The sequence below is a fragment of the Brachyhypopomus gauderio genome, unplaced genomic scaffold (assembly GCF_052324685.1).
Source record: "Brachyhypopomus gauderio isolate BG-103 unplaced genomic scaffold, BGAUD_0.2 sc208, whole genome shotgun sequence".
In the NCBI taxonomy this organism is placed as follows: Eukaryota; Metazoa; Chordata; class Actinopteri; order Gymnotiformes; family Hypopomidae; genus Brachyhypopomus; species Brachyhypopomus gauderio.
Window position 1 is genome coordinate 125,001 of NW_027507029.1, and position 23,108 is coordinate 148,108.

Consider the following 23,108-nt stretch of genomic DNA (forward strand, 5'->3'; position numbering starts at 1 on the left):
AGTATTACGTGCTGCGGAGACTGAGGTTTGCAAGTGACAGAAATTCTCTTTCCTTTTCTGGATGAAAAAGGGAATGAACGAGAAATAAAACAATAAAAACAAAAAGATCGGACCCTCACTGAATCGGGAAAGCTAGTGCGAGCGCCCCATTTCCTTAGCACCATTTATGGAGCGCACCGCCAGTCTGGTGTGAAATCTCATTGGCTGCGCGCGAGCACAGAAGGGGAGGCGCGCGAGCGGAGGGAAGGGGAGCGCGCGAGGCAGGAGGGGAATATACGGCTCTGGGGAAGGCGCAACTAGAGACCGCCGATATTGTTGCGCTCTTTGATGCACCTAATTCCACCTTTGATTGAGCGTGTCAGGTACATTTAAATCTTCTTTGTTGGTGTCAACGGGAAACATCCCACCGTCCGACCTCGTGCGGGCTACCGGAACGCAATATATGCTTTAAATAGTCGTCGGCGGTTAGGTTTTGCTTAAGTAAAATTAGTCTAGATCGTGAAATGTCAGTGTATTTTAAAATAATTGATTATGCATTTACTTTAAAGGACCGCCTTTGTTTTAGTCATTTTTTATTCCGATTTTAGAGGCTTGCTTTCATGATGCAAGCGTCAGAAGTTGCGGGAAAACCCACAATGCATCCGTAGAATTCCCCAGTGTTTCTCCGTTTTCTTAAAAATATCGTTCCACCCGTTGTGCTCGCCTGTCCCCCACTCTCCCCCTCTGAGGCGCATTCCGCTCCCGTTTGCAGCTGCACGCAACCTGCATCAATAATGAACGGCGAGCCCCAGCGCTCCCAGCCTCCACTCTGACAAAACCCATTCACATCTCCGTCGGTTAGGGCTTCCCGCGAGTTCTTACTGGGAGAGAGAAAGAAAGGATTTGAAATCTTTTTTTTAATCATTATAATAATAATGGAATTTATCACAAGCACAAACACATTTACGACCTAGTGCAACCACTGGCTTTACATGTGTAATCTGGCAGCCGCATATTGGAGCCGTGTACAAAGGCCCATTAGAGTTTTGTATGGGAACACTTCGCTCTCAGGTTCGGTGAGGGAGAAATAATGGAGGTGTCATTTAATGCGGAGCGAGTCTTAGCGCTGCCGTAGCCACACAATAGGGCAAAATCACAGGGCTGGAAAACGAATTATAGTTCTGCTGTTATCCTCACTGTACCTGCTCCGTGCCTAAAAAAAAAACAAAATGCGACGTTCCGTGCGGTGCTCGAAAAGCTTGATAAGAATGACTCCTGGCACCAGAGTCTAGCAGCTGTATTAAATATAAAACAGATTTCTCAGCGGACAGGCCTCTCGCACGTGCACACGGCGCGCTCAGCGATGACTTTCTGCTGTGAGGCTGCCTCCGTCCATTAGACCAGAACTACTGTAAATGGGCCACCAAACCGAATAAATACATTACTAAACTCATTCTATTGAATATCTTAGGTAAAATTACAGTGTAGTAGCATCATACGCCAGCCAGATATTAAAAGTAAATTAATTTTTGGTTTAAATAGTAAAAACGACGTTAATTCTCCACTTTTTGTTAAGCTTTTACATGACTTTTACTTTGGTTTTGAAATGCCTTATTTTATATGAATTTTTATAATGAAACACGTAATCTCATGTAAACACATTTCATACTCGAATTTGTTCTTTGGGGCATATTTGTACTGATAGAATTTCTGATAGTTTTCCATGTAGGCTGTTTTGTAAAACAGTGAATTAATCTACACTGCAGAGCTTTGTTTTTTAGCTACATCTAATCACAGCGCCAAAAGAGCCCCCCCCCAACTACTTCCCAACAACACATTTATTCAGATCACTCTCTACTACAGAGGGAGGGAGAAAGAGAGAACAAGGGAGAGAAAGTGAGAGAGAGAGAGAACGAGGGAGCTAGAGAGTGAGAGAGGGAGGGAGGGGAAGGGATGTAGGAGCAGATTGTCGTTTCATTCACACGCAGGCTTGATTCAATTATACGAGGGGGGGGGGGGGGGCTCTCATTGCTGTACAGACAAACTTGAGTTAGTCCATTAACCTCTGTGTGAGTTCACCAATCTGCGGTGTGCCAGCCGTTGATGGGAGCTATCATAGTGCCTCTCCAAACTCCGCGGCGCTGTTAACCCAAAGCTCCACGGGCAGGAGCGCTCTCCAGTACTGCGTGTGCCCACTAGCCTGCTAATGACTGCTAGCACTGTTCAACAACCCCGCCACCCCCCCGCCCCTCCCAACACACAGCAGAGAGGAGGTAGGCTAGGGGTGCAGGCTGTGGTCACGCCTCGCGCACACGCCGGAGAGACGGACGGGTTGATGGGACGTCGGCCGCGGTACGTTCCCCGCTCTCTCTCTCTTTCGCCGGCAACGCCCCCCGCAAGCATCCAGCACAGCTGCTCTGTCTCTCCCCCCCCCCCCCCCCCCCCTCTCTCTCTCTCTCTCTCTCTCTCCGATGTTCACCTGTGATCTCTCCTTGCCACGACGTGCCTCTTTGGAGCGGCATCTGCTGAAATATTTATGAGGAGTGGGCGTCTCCACCGGGGTCTCTGCACTCTTTCCCCAAGAGCATCAAGGTGCTCCTCACGCAGCAGCATCACGTGAAGGGCGTATGTGAGCAGTATGTTTAGGAAGCAGCAGAGGACACTGGGGATTGGGGGGGGGGGGGGGGTTGTTCCAGCCTCTGAATATTGAGGGTCATAGGGAATAATAACTTCCTGCTCATTAAGAGCTTCCTCCTGTTGATTTGTTGCCATATATCTCCTCCCATGGACAGAGCATCACAAGTTCTCCTCTCCCATGGCATAGGGGAGAATGTCTGAACAACTACAGGGTTATGAAACATTTTCAATCAGAGAATTCATGTCGACTTAGTGCACCTGATTTCTGTAGATGACTCAGATTGGTGTTGAAGCGCGACAGAATGCACGGCGACTCCGGCTATATAAGAGCTGAGGGCGATGGCGGAAGAGCGTCCAGCATGAATCACGCAGGCCGTGTGTTCCTCTCTCTCCCTGTGTGTGCTTGACCGGTGGCGGAGCAGGGACAGATGGAGGGAGAGGTCTGAGGGATTAGAACGGCATGCAGTGCATGCTGGGAGACTCGGGCTTGAGAACATGGAGGCTCGGAGAAGGAAGCTGTGACTTCTCCGCCATCTTCCACCACGGCTAGCGTGCACGCCCGCCTGCCTGGGTGTGCACGTGGGGCTGTGCACGTGGGGCTGTGCACGTGCTTCTGCACGAGTACGTGATATCCGTTTAGTCTTCATGCACATGTTATCCATAGTTCAATGAAGCAAAGAGGGCAGTTTTCAGTCCCACAGATTCATACGGTTTGTTGGCCATTTGGCCTGCTTTGCCCTGTTGCTGGTATTGTGTGTTTGCTTTATGATTCAACGGACCACAAGCTGAACAGTCTTAAAACAGGCTGGCTAATGTAAATGACATCATTTATCAGCTGTCAAAAATCCATTAAAGCAGAAGGGGCCTGTGGTTGAATAATGAGCTAACAACCTGGCTAATTGATTTATTTGCATTCTGCAAAATGGCCTTTAATGTTCACCTCCAGCGAGCTGACATTGAAATGTATTTTCTATTGTTTTGATGTGAGACACATTAGGTGCAGGTAAGATATGAGAAATACTGCTTGATTTTAGACTTGATTTTTTTCTTTATTGTGACATTGTATTCCTTTAAGAACTACGTTTGATCCACTGATAAAGCCACAGCTGGCTATGGAAAATATAATTTTGACTGTCACAGTCAGAAACACGCTACACACACACACACACACACACACACACACACACACACACACACACACACACACACACACACGCACACACACACACACACACATGCCCACTGCCAACCTCACTGCATCTCTGCCACCTCTCTCTCACCTCTCTCTGCTCTTTTGTTTCTGGAGTACCTCTGATCCTCACCAGCCACTAAGCTCCAATTAAAGCACACATGTACACACACGCGTGCACACACACACACACACACACACACACACACATGCGTGTGCGCACACACACACACACACACACACCCCACACACACACTCACACACTCACACACACACTCCTGGCCCAAGCCTCCTTTCCCACTGCCTTATTTCAGTCCTCAGTTTGACTAATTACACTGAACCCTGCCTGCACCATCCTGCCCAGCTACACATACACAAACACAGACACACACACACAGTCACACACACAGTCACACACACACACACACACAGTCACACACACGCAAGCACACATCCATACAAAGACATACATAAATATGCACACACATATATAACCAAACAGTCTGCTTCCTCTTGCTCGTGTGTTGGAGCTAGGTGTGCGCTCGGGATGCGTCCCTATACGTTTCCACTTGTATCTGTTCATGGGGATTATCCATTAATGAGAGCTATGCAGTATTTGAGACCCAGCAAAGTGGGACACGATGAAAGGTGAGAATCACAGCGATAATTGTTTCAGCTGGGTGAAATCCTTCCTGTAAGTGGATACCTTTCCTCTCAATTTTCACCCTCAATCATCGCAGGTTTATTTTAAGACGGCGACGTGTAGACTCCTCGCAAGGTGTCAGCTCAGCTGCGTTAAAGCCGCCTCACTACGTCTGTGTAAAGCGCTCCCAAACCTGCCGCTGAACCACTGCAGAAGTTTCAAGTTTTGTTGACTTCTCTGGAACGCTCGCTGTGTGGTGTTGTGATCGCTTTTTTTCTTGTTTTTATGTAAATATAACCTTAGTCATAAGAGGAAAGAGATGAAGTTTGCAAATGACAGCGTTGATTCTAACATTACACTGTAGTATAATTAGTGGATTTCTAGATTCTAACATAGAACTATTAGAATTATAATTAGTATACTGTTTTAATTGTAACAAATAAACAAGGGGATAGATATATAGATATCAGACGGCATCCGGCCTGCGAGAAGTCGGCGAGGGCTGGGAGTCAGGTCGGAACAGCTCGGTTCGTTTCTGCTGGTTGGTGTCTCATGGAACTCCAGCACTCTGCTCTAACCGTCGGTGATAGCATATGGTGATAGCCGTAGCCGTCGCCGCTAGCAACGCCGAGCCGCAGGAGAACGGCACACACGAGGAGGTCAAAGCCCGGTGCGGCTGCTACACCGCTGCTACTCTGCTCTACACCCAGCCCGGTGCGGCTGCTACACCGCTGCTACTCTGCTCTACACCCAGCCCGGTGCGGCTGCTACACCGCTGCTACTCTGCTCTACACCCAGCCCGGTGCGGTTGCTACACCGCTGCTACTCTGCTCTACACCCAGCCCGGTGCGGCTGCTACACCGCTGCTACTCTGCTCTACACCCAGCCCGGTGCGGCTGCTACACCGCTGCTACTCTGCTCTACACCCAGCCCGGTGCGGCTGCTACACCGCTGCTACTCTGCTCTACACCCAGCCCGGTGCGGCTGCTACACCGCTGCTACTCTGCTCCACACCCAGCCCGGTGCGGTTGCTACACCGCTGCTACTCTGCTCTACACCCAGCCCGGTGCGGCTGCTACACCGCTGCTACTCTGCTCTACACCCAGCCCGGTGCGGCTGCTACACCGCTGCTACTCTGCTCCACACCCAGCCCGGTGCGGCTGCTACACCGCTGCTACTCTGCTCTACACCCAGCCCGGTGCGGCTGCTACACCGCTGCTACTCTGCTCTACACCCAGCCCGGTGCGGCTGCTACACCGCTGCTACTCTGCTCCATAGTCTACCCGGTATCGCTGCTACATTTGACTTTAATTTGCTCTATATTGTTCAGTATCATTTGTATCTGGACTGCATAAATAACCATTTTTAATGGGTCCATACTGTCAATGGCTTCCTCCCCCCGGAGGTTTTGGCCACACCTTTACATCTAATACTGTTTCCCTAAATACCATTCCATCCATCTGGTCTAATCGTACACAACCTTCACGGAGTCATTTCAAAAAACATGTAAACTCGGCGAATCTCCTCTCTGTTCCTTGTTCCTCACAGCAAAGTGTACAACAATGCCACCTGAAAATAGCATTGCTAAACACTCGCTCACTCAACACCAAAGGCTCATTACTTAGTGAATTTATTTCAGATAATGAATTAGACATCTTTTGTCTTACAGAAACCTGGCATAAACCCCTTGATTATTACTCACTAAACCAGACGACACCAGCAGGATTCTCATATATCGATAAGCCTCGTATGGAAGGGCGAGGCGGTGGCATTGCCACAATCTACAGGGATGAGATCAGAGTAACCCTGTTGCCTATTCCAGCCGCTCCTTCATTTGAACATCTTGCCTTCAAGTTGTCTGGTCCTACTCCTTTGGTCATCGCGGTGGTGTACCGCCCCCCAAAGCCTAACCCTTCATTTCTGCATGACTTATCTGATTTTCTAACCCAGCTCTGCGCTCACTCATCCTCTGTACTTCTTATGGGTGACTTTAATATCCACGTCGACAACATCAACTGCAAGTTTGCAGAGGAGTTCAGAGAATTACTGCATTGCTGCAATTTCGCACAACATATAAACTTTCCAACCCACATCAAAGGCCATACTCTTGACCTTGTCTGCTCTACCGGTGTCACAGTTCATCAGCCCACCTGCCACAACCTCAATGTCTCAGACCATCTGACAATCATCATGGTCATTGAGGTCCCTGTGCCTATCACTATGACTACTCGGAAGATATCTTTCAGGAATCTCAAACACATCTCTGTCTCTTCTCTCTCTAATTCTCTCGCTAATAAGATGTCCGTATGTCCTCCTCAGGCTAACAATTTATCTGACCTTGTGGACTATTATAATGACACTCTCTCCTCCTGTCTTGACCAACTGGCTCCATTGAGAACTAAATATGTCTCATTTAGGCGCTCTGCACCATGGTTTACACCTGAGCTCCACCAGATGAAATCTCGCAAACGCCAGCTTGAGAGACTGTGCAAAAAAACTGGTCTAACGGTCCATCACCAAATGTATAATGACTACCTCCAACAATATAAGGATGCCCTCACTGCAGCCCGGTCATGTTTCTACTCCAATCTCATACATGCTGAATCAACAAACCCTAAGACTCTCTTCTCCACAATAAACAAACTCCTTAAACCAATAGATAACACTGCCACTTCCTTTACAGTAGACAAGTGCAACGAATATCTCTCATTTTTTCAAAATAAGGTTGAGACCATTCATCATACTCTCTCTGTGTCCCATGTCCTCCCTTCCTCTCTGACGGCTCTACCACAGCTACCTACTCAGCCTCTGACTCAGTTTTCTCCTGTATCTCAAACAGACCTTTCTGAAGTCATGATGGGGATGCGTAGCTCCACGTGTGTTTTGGATCCTGCTCCAACTAGACTAGTTAAAGGCTGTTGTTCAGTCATAGCTCCACTTATTACAGAGATAGTTAACTCCTCTCTTAATTCTGGTTCAGTCCCACATTCACTCAAATTGGCTGCTGTCATCCCCATACTCAAAAAACCTGGACTTGATACTGACAAAATGAACAATTTCCGGCCTATTTCAAACCTCCCATTCTTGTCAAAAATACTGGAACGTGTTGTTGCTTCCCAGCTCAAAGAACATCTGACTTCTAATAACCTGTTTGAAACGTTTCAGTCGGGGTTCCGTCCCCAGCACAGTACTGAGACCGCTCTTCTTAAAGTTACAAATGACCTTCTGCTTTCCTCTGACTCCGGTTACTTCAGTATCCTTATCCTCCTTGACCTCACTGCAGCCTTTGATACGATTAGCCACTCTATTCTGCTTTCTCGTCTCAAATCCACCATTAACATCACTGGAACTGCCCTCTCCTGGTTACGGTCATACCTTGAAGACAGAAAACAATTCATTAACATCAATAATTGTAGTTCTGCCATCACTTCACTATCCTATGGCGTGCCCCAAGGTTCGGTGCTTGGTCCCCTTCTGTTTATCTTGTACATGCTCCCCCTTGGTGATATCATACGTCAGCATGGCTTTCATTTTCACTGCTATGCTGATGATGTCCAGCTTTACATCTCTTCAAAATCAGTCACCACGGCCCTCCACTTCCGTCTGATGAGCTGCCTCACGGAAATAAAATCATGGATGCAAGCTAACTTTCTCAAGTTTAACTGTGACAAATCCGATCTGATCATCATTGGACCCAAATCACTAACAGCAACCACTAATACACTTCAGCTTACCATTGACAATCACACTCTGCTTCCATCATCTAACATCCGAAATCTTGGCGTCATTTTCGACAGTAATCTTACCTTTGAACAGCACATAAATCACATCACCAAAACTGCATTCTTTCATCTCAAAAATATAGCTCGTCTCCGTCCTTCACTCTCCTTTTCTGCCGCTGAAACGCTCATCCACGCTTTCATTACATCCAAAATTGACTACTGTAATAGCATTCTTTATGGTTCATCTAACAAAGTCCTCAAAAAACTTCAGTATATTCAAAACTCAGCTGCCCGTCTCCTTACTCACACACGTTCTCATGACCACATTACACCTGTTCTTCAAAAACTTCACTGGCTTCCTGTCCCCCAACGCATACAGTACAAAATGATTCTGCTTACGCACAAGACCCTCCACGGTCAGACCCCCTCTTACCTCACTGATCTTTTACATTTTCATACTCCATCCCGTTGCCTTCGCTCCTCCAATGCCAATCTCCTGTCAATTAGCACTAGGACCAAGCATCGGACCTGGGGTGATAGAGCGTTTTCTGTTGCTGCTCCATCACTTTGGAACTCTCTCCCTCAACAATTACGCGACTGTTCTGACCTACCAACCTTCAAATCACTCCTCAAAACCCATCTGTTTCGATTAGCTTTTAAATTGTAATTTTATTGTTTTATTTTTATTGAGATTTTGTGGCCTTAGTCCTAGCAATTATACTGTTGTTGTTGTTGATGGTGTCTGTTTTATGCTTTTATGTTACTGTGAATACTATTTTAATGTAAAGTGTCTTTGAGGTCTCTAAAAGCGCTATAGAAATAAAATGTATTATTATTATTATTATTATTATATAGGACAGACTGATAAATCGGTGCTAATGCTAATGCTAGTTGCTATTCTGTGGCTGTACCCAGCTCCACCCCCACTGCTCCTCCCTTAGCACTGCTGTGGAAGCCCCATGCGGACGTGACCCTCTCTTCCAAGGATGGGCCTGGAGCATGTTGGCTGTGTCGGGGTCCGCCTGCTCCTGCTGGCCCCGCCCCCTCCCCGAGGGCGGCGGCATCCCGGCCAAGGCTGCCCTTGGCCGCCCTTCAGTTTGTCAAAGTGACCAAGTCATTTTCAGTTTCCAGACTTTTGATATCTTACTGGCTGAATTGGGGACAGATGGCCTTTTTTAATGAACAAACTTCGAAAGAAAGACTCGATACACTACAGTAGAAGTAATATCCATGAATGTCATTTTCTAATCTTGAAAATGAAAAGCAAAAAAAAAAACCTATTTAAAGTTTTCACTCATAACGAATCTCTGTATCTTCAAAGTTCAAGCTCCCGTGGTATAGCAGCGAGCATGGCCAGCGATACCAAGGTCATGGGGTCGTTTCCCAGGCAACACACATGTTGTCATACTGATAAATGCATGAGCCGCTCTGCATCAGAGCTTTGTCAAATTCCGGAAATATAAAGGAACTATCGCCTTCCAGAATGTTCCACTGCTCCTCCTCCTGCCTGTGAGTGGCAGTCCTGTCTTTCCTTCATTGTCCAGTACCCTTTTGGCGATGTGTGAAAAGATGGTTCTCTGTGCGGTTCTCTGCACGGTTCTGTCCCCAGTAGAGCGTCCTCTCCCACGGCCGTGCATCAGTCACAGCTGCCTTAGCACAGAGCCACACGGACGCAGGGTGCTCGTCTCTGGTGTGTGTGGTGGCCACCTGACCTCACCTGGACCGATCAAACTTTACTCTGCACAATGACATGCAGGCCAAAAAAAAAAAGTAAAGAGCTAGGAAGCTACTCTAATATGTAACGCGCCACATTACAAATAATCGCTGAATAGCAGGTGCGTGTTTTATTCTGTAACAAGGCTGATCCTTTTCACGGCATGAACCGTGAGCGTCACGCTACCCAGAATTCACAGAGCTGGGGCTGTCACACCCAATGGGAAGCCTCGAGTGTCTGCCCCGCGACAGCGGAGCGGAGAGTGAGGCTAATGTCTGCCTTTCTGTGCTCGCAGTCGCGGTGGGTGGCATGCGCGAGCCGGCAACTGTGAGCTGGCCTCCGGTCGACTGACCGTTGGTTCCGAGATGCTCGGTTGTTGGACGGCCTTCGGTGCTTTTGATCCCGGCCGGTGGCTCTCCATCGCAGCAAGGGAGAGGGCGACGGTCCATCTGGCCGAGGCGTTACTCAGCTCTCACCTCCAGAGCGGGCGGCTCTCGTACGCACGCAGAGCGGGCCTGACCTGAGAGGTCCGGACGCCTCTTCTCCCCAACCACGCGGAGGAAACATCACGGATATGTTGCGAATACGTTGCGACATGTTGCAAAATGACTTGCAATATATTAAAAATGCAATGCTGGGACCATCAGGTGACATGGCTTGAATGCATTATTCTGAGCAAAATTATTTACATGAAATTTCATCACAACGCCCACAGAAACACAGGATGCTCACAACACTTGTCAGGAGGGTTCATTTGCATAACTCAACTCTTTGCGATAGTGCTATTGCAAAGACTAAAGCGCCAATAACACTTAACTGGCAACATATCGTGCTGCACTAGCAGGTGACCCACACCATATCTCTCCTAAACGTGCATTTACCGTAGAGGATAACTAATTCTCCCTAGCCAAAATGCCTTCAGCTATTGCAATGGCGGCACACTTTTCGTATTCTTATTGTGTGAATAATATTTGCATTGCACATGATACTAGTTAATTATTAATTTTATTGTCCATAGTAGTAGTATGTTCAATGCTGTTGTTACATCATTGTGCTCTCAGGAGTGAAGCTGTATGGAAATGCTCTCCTCCCCACCTCCTCCCCACTCCCTTGTTTCCTGACTGTCTCTTCTTGTTTGTACATCCTTTTTTCACCTTGTCATTCCGAGCTCAGAGAAAAGCAACGTCACTGAATATTCCCCAACTCCACCCCCTCGTCCACACCATTTCCTGCTGCTTCCGCCCCTGAAGTCGTTGCGCCAGACTGAGAATGGCAGAGCGAGAAAGATGGGGGAGAGAGAGGGAGAGGGAGAGAGAGACAAACAGACAGAGGGCGAGGGATAGAGAGAGAGTTGCCATAGATCCGGAAGGTCTGGGCTGAGGGCTAATTATCATCTGTAACTTCTGCCTGGGCTTCAACTCCGGGGTTGTTTCGCTGAGCTGCTATCGATGTTTCGGACAGGCTCCACGGCGGAGCTGAATGCCGCTGTTAGAGGGGATGCATTATTAATGTGAGGAGAGAGCTAGCAGGGACTAACCACTCCTCAGGGCTGTGGGGAGGACCATTACAGGGCTCACAGGAAGCAGCGCACTGCCGCCCAGCCTTTCCTCCGCAGCCAGTGCTCACCAGGCGCCCATCATTTATTCACCACGGCAACCACTTCCAACCTCCCACCCCCACCCCCAATCCACCTCCCAAACAATTAGCCAATCAATAAAACGTACGCGCTCAAAATCAATCGATTCGTGGGGGAGCGATGCCGTTCGTCAACATGTCGACTCCCGGGCACGGGCCGTCATTTACGCGCTCGGCCACGTTTTAGCGTTTGATCACCGACCCCCTGAGTGAGAGTAGCGCTGCTGCTCCAATGCTAAGATGGCTGTCTGATTCAGAATTGGGACTTAGACTCTGGGGGGCACGTGTGCCGGTCAGTCAGGACACACGTGATGTCAGGAATGAATGCATGCTAAGATGCAAGGGTTTGAAAAGGTTTGGGAAATAACCGTTTTCACCGCTTGTTAGCTAAGCGTGCTGAGTGCCGCTCACACTGGGAGAATGTTCCGGAGAGTGATGGGTGTCGGCCTCATGGAACAATGGACAGTGTTCAACGCCACCGTAGCCAGAAGTGCAAAAGTCAGCTAACGCTTTTTTTTTCCTGCGAATTTTGGGTAATGAGAGAGAGAGAGAGAGAGAGAGAGAGAGAGAGAGAGAGAGAGAGAGAGAGAGAGAGAGATAGGGTGATGAATGAGTGCCTGCTTTTCTATACAGTGCAGCCTTTTCCCAGCTTCTCTTCAATTAGTGAAAAATGTTAATTACAGTACTTAGGCAAACGTGGGTGAAATGGCTAGTAGGTATTCACACTGTTCAGTGTTTCTAATTCTAAATCACTCTTTTAGCACTCTTTTCATAAAATAGGTATGAAACAATAAATAATGTAATTATTGTAATTTGTTCTACATTATCTGCTAGAAAATCTCACAGTAAGGGTTGTATTAATTGTGAACAGTAACTGCGTTAAGAAAAAAAAAATCCAATTTCTAATGCCATTTCCACGTGTACTGAGTATTAGTGCTACGGAATCAATTATGTTTAAGATGCTCTCTGTTTATTTTTTGTGGTATTGTTTCTTCAATCACAAAGCTTTCATCCTTCGCTAGTTTCAGCTTTTTGAATCTTCATTTTCACCACAACAATCACAGCTTAAAATAATAGATGCCGTACATGTGTTGTGTGTGTGTGTGTGTGTGTGTGTGTGTGTGTGTGAGTGAGTGAGTGTGTGTGTGTGTGTGTGTGTGTAAACAGGAATGAGCAATATCTTTCTTTTAAAACCATCAGCCTCATCACTGGCTACTGAAATCACAGGCTTTTTACTTCCAGGTCAAGGTATATGCGTCCACCGCACTGACTCGATTTCAGGCACTGTGCCCTTCTTTTCATTTTCAAAGACAGACAAAGAGAGAGAGAGAGTGAGAGTGAGAACAAGCATGTTTCATCGCTTCCCAGCCACTCCCTTTCATCCTCATCAGTAGTGTCTGAATTACAGCAATGACAGCGCTACTGTCCGGTGGGGGGGGGGGGGGGGGGGGGGGTGTGTGTGGGCTGATCGACAACTACAATCACTCTCTGCTCAGGGCTGTGGTGGGGCTCTGCCTGACACTCCCCAGAGGGTGGGGTGGGCGGAGGGGCCACACGCCACCTGCCTTCCACAGGCGAGTAGGGCCCGCTGGGGCGGTGGGGGCCAGGCTGTGGCGGTAGTGGAGCAGGCTGCCCTAGGTCTCTGTTTGCCTGGCTGGAGACACCTGCTCCCACCTCCACGCTGGCAACGCCCCCCACAAGCATCCAGCACAGCTGCTCTGTCTCTCTCCCTCTATCTTCCTTTCCCCCTCTCTCTCCCCCTCTGCCTCTTTCTCCCTCTCTTTGTAAGATTTAGCAATCTCTGTATATGCACACACACACACACACACACACACATGCACGTGCACGCTCATGCAAGACTACTAAAATGTAACCACGATTTCTTATTTAGACTATTTTTAAGAATGACCGCTTTGCTATTTTGAATCATGGTATTCCCCCCGACCCGCCGGCCAGGCTCCTGTTTCTGCCGTGTGCATACGGACAGAGGAATCCCACACCAGCCTCTTTTCTGCTGGTCCTGCAGCCTGGGCCCTACCTGCAGAAACCTGGGCCCTGCCTGGACAACCCTGGGCCCTGCCTGGACAACCCTGGGCCCTGCCTGGACAACCCTGGACCCTGCCTGGATAACCCTGGGCCCTGCCTGGACAACCCTGGGCCCTGCCTGGACAACCCTAGGCCCTACCTGCAGAAACCTGGGCCCTACCTGCAGAAACCTGGGCCCTGCCTGGAAAACCCTGGACCCTGCCTGGACAACCCTGGGCCCTGCCTGGACAACCCTGGACCCTGCCTGGACAACCCTAGGCCCTACCTGCAGAAACCTGGGCCCTGCCTGGACAACCCTGGGCCCTGCCTGGACAACCCTGGACCCTGCCTGGACAACCCTGGGCCCTGCCTGGACAACCCTGGACCCTGCCTGGACAACCCTGGGCCCTGCCTGGACAACCCTGGGCCCTGCCTGGACAACCCTGGACCCTGCCTGGACAACCCTGGACCCTGCCTGGACAACCCTGGGCCCTGCCTGGACAACCCTGGACCCTGCCTGGACAACCCTGGACCCTGTCTGGACAACCCTAGGCCCTACCTGCAGAAACCTGGGCCCTGCCTGGACAACCCTGGGCCCTGCCTGCAGAACCGTCTGTGGGGATCCCTGCAGCTGAATGCCAGGCGCCATAATGTGGAGAAGAGAGGGAGCCTCACCGATGTGCTGGGTGCATAGTGTCAGGCTAGGAGCTTTCAAGAAGGACACGGCGCCTCGTTACGTCCTCATTACACCCGCCCCCCTTTCCCACCTCGGCCCGGCCTGGGAACGACTCTGCTTGGCTTCACTGGCAAAAAGGAGCAAACGTCCCTGAAGCTTAAACACACGCGACAGTGAGGCTGAAGGTACAGACGGCTGAAGGTACAGACGGCTGAAGGTACAGACGGCGCTCTCCTACGATCCATTTTTTATCAAAAATGTGCAATTCTTGTCCATTCCCTCTGAATTTGACACCTCAAAATAGACCGCTATAATTAAGCCCAAATCCTTCTCTTTAGCCTGTTCATCAGTAACGCTTAAATTGTATTTGGAAGCAGGTCTATATGGCATTTAGCTTCGAGCTGTGAATAATAGGGGCTTCTTTAATACTATTTTACGCTCTTGGATTCCCTGTTCCTGTGCCTGAGATGCTCGCACTGCATTATGTGCATTGTGTGTGTGTGTGTGTGTGTGTGTGCGTTTGAATGCATGTGTTTGTGTGTTTGTGCACACGTATAGGTGCATGTTGTGGTGACCCCTGACTGACCTACACGTTGGTTAGGTGTTTTTCTGGCCCTTCATTCTGAGCGGGAGGTGCGTGTTGCTAAAGAGCGATGGTGACGGGCCGGGCGGGGCCGAGGGGGGTGGGTGGGGCCGAGGGGGGCGGGCGGGGCCGAGGGGGGCGGGCGGGGCCGAGGTGGCTTCACCCTGAAGAGGAGTCGTCCATGACAGACGAGGGCGCGTGCCGCTTTTTCAAGATGGGGACTAAAATTGACTAAAAAGATAAACAAAGCACAGGATTTGCGATTGCTTTTTATTGAAGTTTATTGAATTCATAAAAATATGGGAAAAGATAACTTTAGGCAGAGGTGAGTTATTATGCCAGAATGAAACATGCATCTGAAAGCAGAAGGGAAAAAAAAACATATTTTTGTGCAGGAAGTTGATCGACTGCAATCTACTGCTATTGTGTTGAGATGCTTTCGTGGTTGATGAGACTGCTTCACTGGCTGCTTTGCCAGGGAACATCTCACACATATAGAAATGCACACGTGCGCACACACACACACACACACGAACATACGAGCACACACGTGCATATGCACAAAAACACACATATGCGCGCACGCACACCCGTGCTCATTCCGGCTTTGTGCGCAGTAGAATGCCGCACCTGTTCTCGGATCAGTGGGCCTGGGGTTGAGCAGCACAAATGAACTCATTTCCTGGGCTACATTAAGCAGAGAAACAGTGTAATCACGGCAGGAGGAGCCGGTCGGGCCGGCAGATGGGCTGAGCTAATCACTGTTGTGAAATAGAGCTGACCCTGCCTATCTCCAACGCTGCCAACAGACATTTGCCAATCGCTCCACAATTCCCTCTCCTCTCCCCCACCTCTCCCTGGGAAACCCTGCTCCTTCAAATGAGTTTAGGGGAAATGATAACCTCCTTAAAATGGCTGAAAATGAAGAAAAAAAGAAAAAAGAAGAAGTCCATGTTTGGCGTAATTGAACAGCTGTAAAAGAGCATTAAATATGTGTGTGTGTGTGTGTGTGTGTGTGTGTGTGTGTGTGTGTGTGTGTGTGTGTGTGTGTGTGTGTGTGTGTGTGTGTGAAATGCTGCGTCCCTTCCTTGGAAACTCTACTGTCCGCTGTGCTTGTGGAGCTGCTCCTTCCCCATCACAGCCTTTCACTGCCGCCTCAGACATGTTGGACCTTTCCTCACGCCCAACGTCCTCCGACCCAGAGAACACAGGCCAGTGTGGCGGAGGCCGCAGGTGGAGCGTATCCGGTTCTCCTCCCCACCTGGCACCACCCCTCCGGGTCTGTTTCCCCGGACCGGAGCCCGCGGCTCATGTAAGAGGAGCGGTACTGGACCGCTCGGCGGGAGCCAGGACGCGTGGACCTCCGCCGGGCCAGTCAACCGCTTTTGGCACTCAAACACTGTATATTAATGGCAGCTAAATCTGTGACTTCATTATCATTATCCGGTAGTGATTTATAGATTCCTTCTTTGCTGTACTCAGTCTAATAATTATTTCTGGCTCGCCATTTTAACACCAAATGATGTCTGCAAAAGGTAGAACGGCTTCGTTGTTAACGGTTTGCTGGCTAAACTTGGGGTCCAGGGCTACACCGCAATGCAAAAAGCAAGCAGCAGTGGTATCTGTACACCATATGTATCTGCACAGATGGCTGCATACACGTATAGGAATATTTGAAGCATGTCCTTTTCGCCACGCCGCCTGAATACAACCCAAGACGTTCAAGCGTGTGCTTTAATCTGATGAAATATCTTCCTGTCTTGCGAAGTGCCCTCCCTGATACCCCCTTTACCTCCTGCCTCACGCTCGTCTAATGTATGCAAATGATCGAGCCTCCCCTAATGAAGGTGCCATTAATCACCGTAACGATGGTCTGTTTTAACCTGGTTAATTACAATCTGAAATGTGTTTGAATCTAAGAAATGTGCTTGCTATGTGGGTTTGTTCTGTGATCCCTCCCTGATCTCAGAGTCACCGTGGGAGGGCTGACTACAGCATCTCTGTGGATGTTCTCAGGAGAATAAACCCTCCCCTGGTGTTCTAAAGACAGGCACTTCACTATAGATCTGCTCGCTGTCTAGGTCTGGGGGGGAAGGGGGCATCTGGTGAACCAACATCCAGCAACCTTACATGTGACATACATCACAAATGCACCATGTCCGGGCCCTACTGCATTGTAATCACTGTAATCATATTTTGACTATTATTTCTTGAATTGGCACGGTGTTCTCGCATATACTGAATGGTGGAAGCAGGGTTTTCTTCTTGATTATTTCTCGAGAAAATGAATACGTGAAGCTAAATGTTCTTCTGGTTTTAGTAGAGGCATCTTGTGGCAGTATCACAAATGGAAATGAAGCTATTCCGTTCTATAACGTTTTTCAGCGGTTTAGTAATCTGCAGACCAAAGAAAAAAATCATTAGAGACAATAACAATTCCCCTGTGTTCATAATATTTAACACACACGAACACACAAACACACACACATGAACTACCAGTAAAGATTTCAGCAACGGCTGTCGCAGGTAAACGCCGTTTAGCCATTTCTTAAACGCGCATCATGCCCTCACAGTGTCAGTGCGCGTGTCAGTGTGAGCACGCGTGCGCGCGTGTGTGAGAGAGTGTGTGTTGGCAGAGGAGCTCAAGGGCTGTCACTAGCACTGTGCTTTGTGGGAGAGTGCGCTTGCTCCAGGCAGGCAGCCTGATCCTGTTTGGTGGGGAAAACGGAACGAGAGCCCATCGCAGATTAGACACCCACGGCTTCGTGTCAATTTAATGCACCAAGTCGGGGATTGGCGCGCCTCGCGCTCCGCCAGCCCGCCGGGCTTTTCTCTCACCTGGACACGCTCGCGCACCTTCGCGTACATATCGACCGTTTCTTGTTAGAAAACGAACCAAAAACGGGAGTATTGGCAGTCCGTTTCGTCACTCGTCCGTCCTTGTGTTTTATAGTGCGCATTCACTGGACATGAAACGCGTCTGACTGTGACAGTCAGTGATTTTCGGCACCACTTTAAATGAAGACGAATGTATAATATTTCAGGTTTTAATTTAGACAGCTGTTAACACGAACGATGTTCACGCATTACTCTAATTAAAAGCATTTAAGCTCCTTTTGTTTTTGAAGAATCACTGAACAAAAGTTGCACACTTGATACGCTTGTCCTACGCTTGATATGTATTTACCCGTACATTTTGTTTGTTTGTTTGTTTGTTTGTTTATAAAATAAATCCTTCAGTAATGTGGATAAGGTTTTCTGAGGCCGAGCGTTGTAGAAAGCTGTCCCCCACTGCAGAGTGCCCTACACTTTACTTCAACACGCTGCCTCCCACTAAAAGGGTCTCGCGCTCCAGGGTGGCATAGTGAAAATAGCTGAAAAATTCAAGGTCACACCTTACATAATCCAAATACACTTACACATCACCCATAAGCAACCCTTCGCATGGCAAAATGAGTAGACGTATGAGCACACACACACACACACACAAACAGACTTTCAATTTCAAGCATCGCCACACACAAGGTGTAAACGCACACCTCGTAAAACATACACAAACAAGTCAATATTCTCTCCCCCCCCCTCTCTCTCTCTCTCCCTCTGCTAGAATGCTGTTGAAAGAAATACTAGGTGGACTTGTCATCACACAAGAAGCATGGCAGCACTAGCACTCTCAGCCTCGGAGCCACACGTCGTTGCCTACACGCAGCAGGTATCACACTCCTCTGCTTCTGTTAGCTGCGTGTGATCAAGCTGCGCCACACGCGCCTCTGTCTGTCCTCTCACCCCCAGCGGCCTGGGCCCCCGGACGGGTGGGGGGGCACCTTCAGCCAGGCCATGGCTAGGACGGAGCCTTCATCCCGGGCTCGCACAGAGAAATGGGAGTGCCTTACCATCATCTTCAGATACTGCACGCAAGGTACACGGTCACACACAGGATGGGGCAAAGACAAACACAGGGAAAGAGGGAGAGAGTGTAGAATGGTGTAAAGAGAGGGAGCACAAGAGTGCAAAGGTAGATGGGAGAGAGAGAGAGGGGTGGACTGCTATAGTGATGGACAGCGGTGTGCTCACATTGATGCTGGTGCTAGAATGTCCGTACTGACACACGCGCACATGCACACATGCGCACTCACACACGCCCGCACGCACGCACACACACACACACGCACATGCGCTCGTTGTGAGCCCCAGATGGGCGAGTCATCAAGCAAGCTCAGCAGTTAGAGCCATCTTGCTTTGAGTAAATGAGAAAATGAAATGATTGTGTGTGTGTGTGTGTGTGTGTGTGTGTGTGTGATGGGGTGGGGGGCGGAGACAGCGAGTCTAGCCTGTCGTCCATCACATAGAAGCCCGGACAGCGAACGATGCAGCTCTGCCTCCCCGGAACACTAACCCTGTACGCCCGCTCCCTCTCGCCCTGTCTGTGCCTCTCCCGCCTGCACCTCTTGCACCTCCTCCACCTCCAGAAGCATGGACACATTAAAACAGCACAGACACACGGAACGTCACACTCCACGATATGGTTTGGCAACACACGCAGGCTCACACACTCACACACGGAGAGAGGCGAGGTGAAGGGAGAATCAAATCCTACGCCGTTACCTCATTGCTCAGCAAAGCGGCGTTCAGGGTTCGGCTGATTTCAAACATCTTGTCGTCAGCGGCTGGTTCTTTTGTCGTCCTCTCGCCTCTGTGTACGTCAGTGGAACTCTCCCTTCGCTTTCTACCGGAAACAGGAATCGGTCCCAGCAGGAGGAAAAAAAAAAAGAAACAAAAAGGAAACAGATTTAAAAAAAGAGAAAGAGAGGGGAAAATCCTCTAAATGTGCTGTTTTGCTTGGACGTATTTTGTCCCCTTTCGCGCCCTGTTGTTTGGTACACCTCTGTTAAACGTGGAGCTGGAGCCCTGGCTCTCGGCACACGACTGAAGAGTCAATATTTTTTTATCTCCCCGGAGTCAGCACATTAAAACAAGCAGCCAGGCTGGCGGGCTACGTCCTTATCTGTTCTCCGCACACTCACTCACACAATGTGCTCCGATCCGCGCGCTGCTGTCTGCCAGATTACCCCGTCCCAAACCATAGCTCTTAGTTTAAACTCCTCTCTCTCTAGCTCCCCCTCCACCCTTTCTCTCTCTTTCTCTCTCCTTCCTCTCCCTCCCTCCTTGGCTTTCTCTCTCGCTTGTTTTCTCTTTCTCTCTCGCTCTCTCCCTCTCACCCCTTCCCTCCCTCTTCTTTCTTTTGCTTTCCTCTCTCTCTTTTGCTTTCCCTCCCTCCTTCTCTCTCTCTTCCTCCCTCTCTCTCCCTCCCTCTTCTTCTCTTTTTTGCTCCCCACCCCCCCAAACACTCTCTCTCTCTCTCTCTCTCTCTCTCTCTCTGGCGCTCACACTCTCCTGCTGCTACATTTCGCAGTGTTACCACAAGGTGGGAAGACTGTTCTAACAAACGTGACATGGGCACGCCCGCCTCCCACCTCCTCCAGCCCACTCCCCTCTCTGAGCTTTGCTCCAGCCGCCGATTAGCGCCGCAGAGCCGGGTCGTTTCGTGCAGCTGCTCTCCGCCCAGCGCCACCACGCCCGCCCGCGACCGCCATGCCCGGGATGCCGTTGACGTGCACCCAGAGAGGCACCCGCGAAATTACGCCTCGGCTGTGCGTCGTGAGCACCATCGACGAGAGCGTATAAACCAAGCGCTTGACGTCTGAACACCGAGGACAAGCAGGAGGTTTTCCCGGGCTGTGCTGGGTTGGGTCGGGTCAAACCCACCGGGCTCTGATCTTGAGCTCGTTGGGATTCAATGAGCTGCACCTGCAAAGTGCAGGTTGGTTCTGAGTGCTGCAGTAAAACAGCTTTGAAGCAACAACGACACGCCTCCACCTCCTTCTCATATGTCTGCAGACATCACTTGCTCTGTCAGAACTTTCAGAGCCCGGGCTGGTGGGTTTGGGGCAGTTCTGCCCTGTGTCTCTACATAAGTAATCAGAGAAAGAGGACTGACTCTATTCAAGTCGTCAGCTGTAAAATACATACACACACTGGAAATAATGCAGGTTCTGGAAGTGGCCTGTATATGGGTGTCGAACCGAAAGCCTGTTTATGCAATACTAAACGTGTGATACTAAACTAAAATTAACTCTGTTAGTTTGCTGGAAATTACACAGGTTTTTCCCATATCCAGTATGGACTACATATACAGTATGTAGTCTGCATCTTTTATTGAGATTTTTTCTGCAACATTTATTTTGTGCTGTATTTCCATTACTGACCTTGATGACGAATGTTCTTGGATTGGGTATGAGAAATAATAACCTCTTGATTTGGTAAGTCTCCCAAAATATATATGACAAACTATGAGGTCAGATTGTAGTCACAGATGCATTCTTACCAGCAAATGGCAATGTGATGCTATGATCTAACACTGCGCAGTTGCTGTGTTGGAGACTGACTCGATTGCAGCACAGGAAGGAGAGATATAAAATGGAATTGGTTTTACCCTCAATGAAGTTGTCATGTTTTGGGTATAAACAAGATTCATAGCTTTTTAGGGTGGTTAATAGAAAAGATGAGATTGGATTTATGTGATAGTGGATTCATTCCATGAAACGAAGCCTAAATTCGTACAACTACACAGAGGCATAATTGCAGGATGGTGTAATTTCAAGCTTTTTCATGAATACATCTCAGTGTGTTAAAAGGCCCGTGTGTGGAAACACGGTGTGGGGATCAGCTAGACGGGGTGTGAGTGTGGTTGGCTGGGGGAGTCTCTCACTGCGTATAGTACAGTATGCTCTGGTCTCCATGCCACGGGAGAGGCAAGTGTCCAGTTAATAGCAGCCTATTGACACCGGCCCATCTGTTAGGGTGTACTGCAGCCAATGGTGAGAGAGAGAGAGAGAGAGAGAGAGAGAGAGAAAGAATCCTGCTATGTTCCTTTAATGGAGCTGATCTTTTTTTATTTTTGTGAGTCTGAGCATCCTTGTCTGTGTGTGTTTGTGTGTGTGTGTGTGTGTGTGTGTGTGTGTGTGTGTGTGTGTATGCGGGTGCTGGGATAGGTTGTCACTTAAATCATGGAGACTGCTGGTTGATTCCAGTGTCAGCTGCCTCTCATCCCCCCTCTCCTGTCCGCCTGGGTCCCAGGAGGCATCTGATGGCTGTCGCCATAGTGACTCTATGCGTGTTCCTGATGCCTGCTGTGTGCGTGGTGTGTCTCCTGTGGTCTGCCTTCTCAATGCATCACCTCCCATTCACCGAGAAGCTGCATGCATGATGTCCCAACATGGCCCCTTTAAAAAGGGTTTTCCTGTACACCAGCAAAAATATCGGGGCTCCCAGAGGTCATATGCAGGCACGCACACACGCACACACACATTAACATTAACATTAACTTCATTTGCTTTGCTTTAAACTGTTTCAATACATATTTTATAAAAGGCAGCAAATTTTACATTTAGCTGCTTCTTACCTTCTTACTAGAAATGAAGAGGCAGGTGAATGAAGTTTTAGATTTGTCCATTTTGATGTTGGGGGAAGAAACACAGCGTCTCTGGAGAACCAATTAAAAATGCGAGAATCAAGAAGTGGACCGTAGTTTTGCCTGTGCATTGTGTGATTGATGTGTTGATTAAATCATCTGTTTGGCGGTGACAGGAACACCGCAGCGGAGAGATGAGGAAGAAGAGGAAGACTCTGTTTCTGCAGGCGTGCTGTAATTGTCAAAGGAATACCCGCAGAGATCCAGCACGCCCGCGGATGCTCACCGTGGCTGTTTGGTGGAGGAAAAAGACCTGTGTATGCCAGCAGCTTGCTCACATGTTCACTCACAAATGTGAGAATAAAGAGAGAATTAGAGAGGAAGACATGATTCTGTTACTTGCCATGGCCTATGCAGATCAGTGGGATAATAATAATAACAATAATAATAATAACACATTATAGATGTAGAGCGTGTTGGGACTGGCTCTAGTGGTAGTGGATGACATGCCATGAAGGACAGCTACTCCGTTTTCAGTTTAAAGGGAATACTGCCCATGACAATTTTATCTCTTAACAAATAATCAGTGCACACTGTCTGTACAGCTGCAAATATCATCTTACTGAATATGATCAAAGGAGAAAAATCTAATTTTGCCTTATTAAGGAATATTCACACTCTCACACACCTTACTATCCTGTCCATCCTTGTATGCTTCTAGTAAACAGAGATTATAATCTTGAAATTAGCAGTAGAGAGCCTATATGAATGTGCCTTCCTGAAATGTTATATGGTCATTCATCTGAAGACAAATCAAAAGGCAGTATTATAAAC

At 48.7% G+C, this 23,108-nt stretch overlaps 2 protein-coding genes across 6 annotated transcripts in view; one reads left to right on the forward strand and one right to left on the reverse strand.

Annotated features, from left to right (window-relative positions):
- elavl4 (ELAV like neuron-specific RNA binding protein 4) overlaps nucleotides 1-19,935 on the reverse strand; it is a 71,696-nt gene extending 51,761 nt beyond the window's left edge. Inside the window, exons 1-2 of one of the 5 annotated variants that reach the window (XM_076995454.1) lie at nucleotides 19,832-19,935; nucleotides 19,409-19,529 (exon numbers count right to left, since the gene is read on the reverse strand). In XM_076995454.1, coding sequence (XP_076851569.1) covers nucleotides 19,409-19,529; nucleotides 19,832-19,887 — 177 coding nt within the window. In that variant the 5' untranslated portion in view covers nucleotides 19,888-19,935. Of the gene's footprint in view, nucleotides 170-19,408; nucleotides 19,530-19,831 lie in introns of those variants that run through there. The other 4 variants (XM_076995452.1, XM_076995455.1, XM_076995453.1 and 1 more) reach the window with 4 other exon arrangements.
- Nucleotides 283-23,018, forward strand: LOC143502769 (uncharacterized). Its single transcript, XM_076995458.1, has 5 exons — nucleotides 283-362; nucleotides 18,411-18,515; nucleotides 18,596-18,722; nucleotides 21,856-22,004; nucleotides 22,451-23,018. The coding sequence occupies exons 2-5, from the start codon at nucleotides 18,459-18,461 to the stop codon at nucleotides 22,736-22,738; spliced, it is 621 nt and encodes a 206-aa protein (XP_076851573.1). The 5' UTR covers nucleotides 283-362; nucleotides 18,411-18,458; the 3' UTR covers nucleotides 22,739-23,018.
- The last annotated feature ends 90 nt before the right edge of the window (nucleotides 23,019-23,108 follow it).

Bases quoted from the DNA above. Each gene is read 5' to 3' on its own strand.
- LOC143502769 (XM_076995458.1), top strand. From the start codon at position 18,459: ATGGCAGCACTAGCACTCTCAGCCTCGGAGCCACACGTCGTTGCCTAC. The intron at 18,516-18,595 runs GTATCACACTCC...TCTCACCCCCAG, and splicing joins TCGTTGCCTACACGCAGCAG to CGGCCTGGGCCCCCGGACGG. The intron at 22,005-22,450 runs GTGTGTCTCCTG...TGGCGGTGACAG, and splicing joins TGATGCCTGCTGTGTGCGTG to GAACACCGCAGCGGAGAGAT.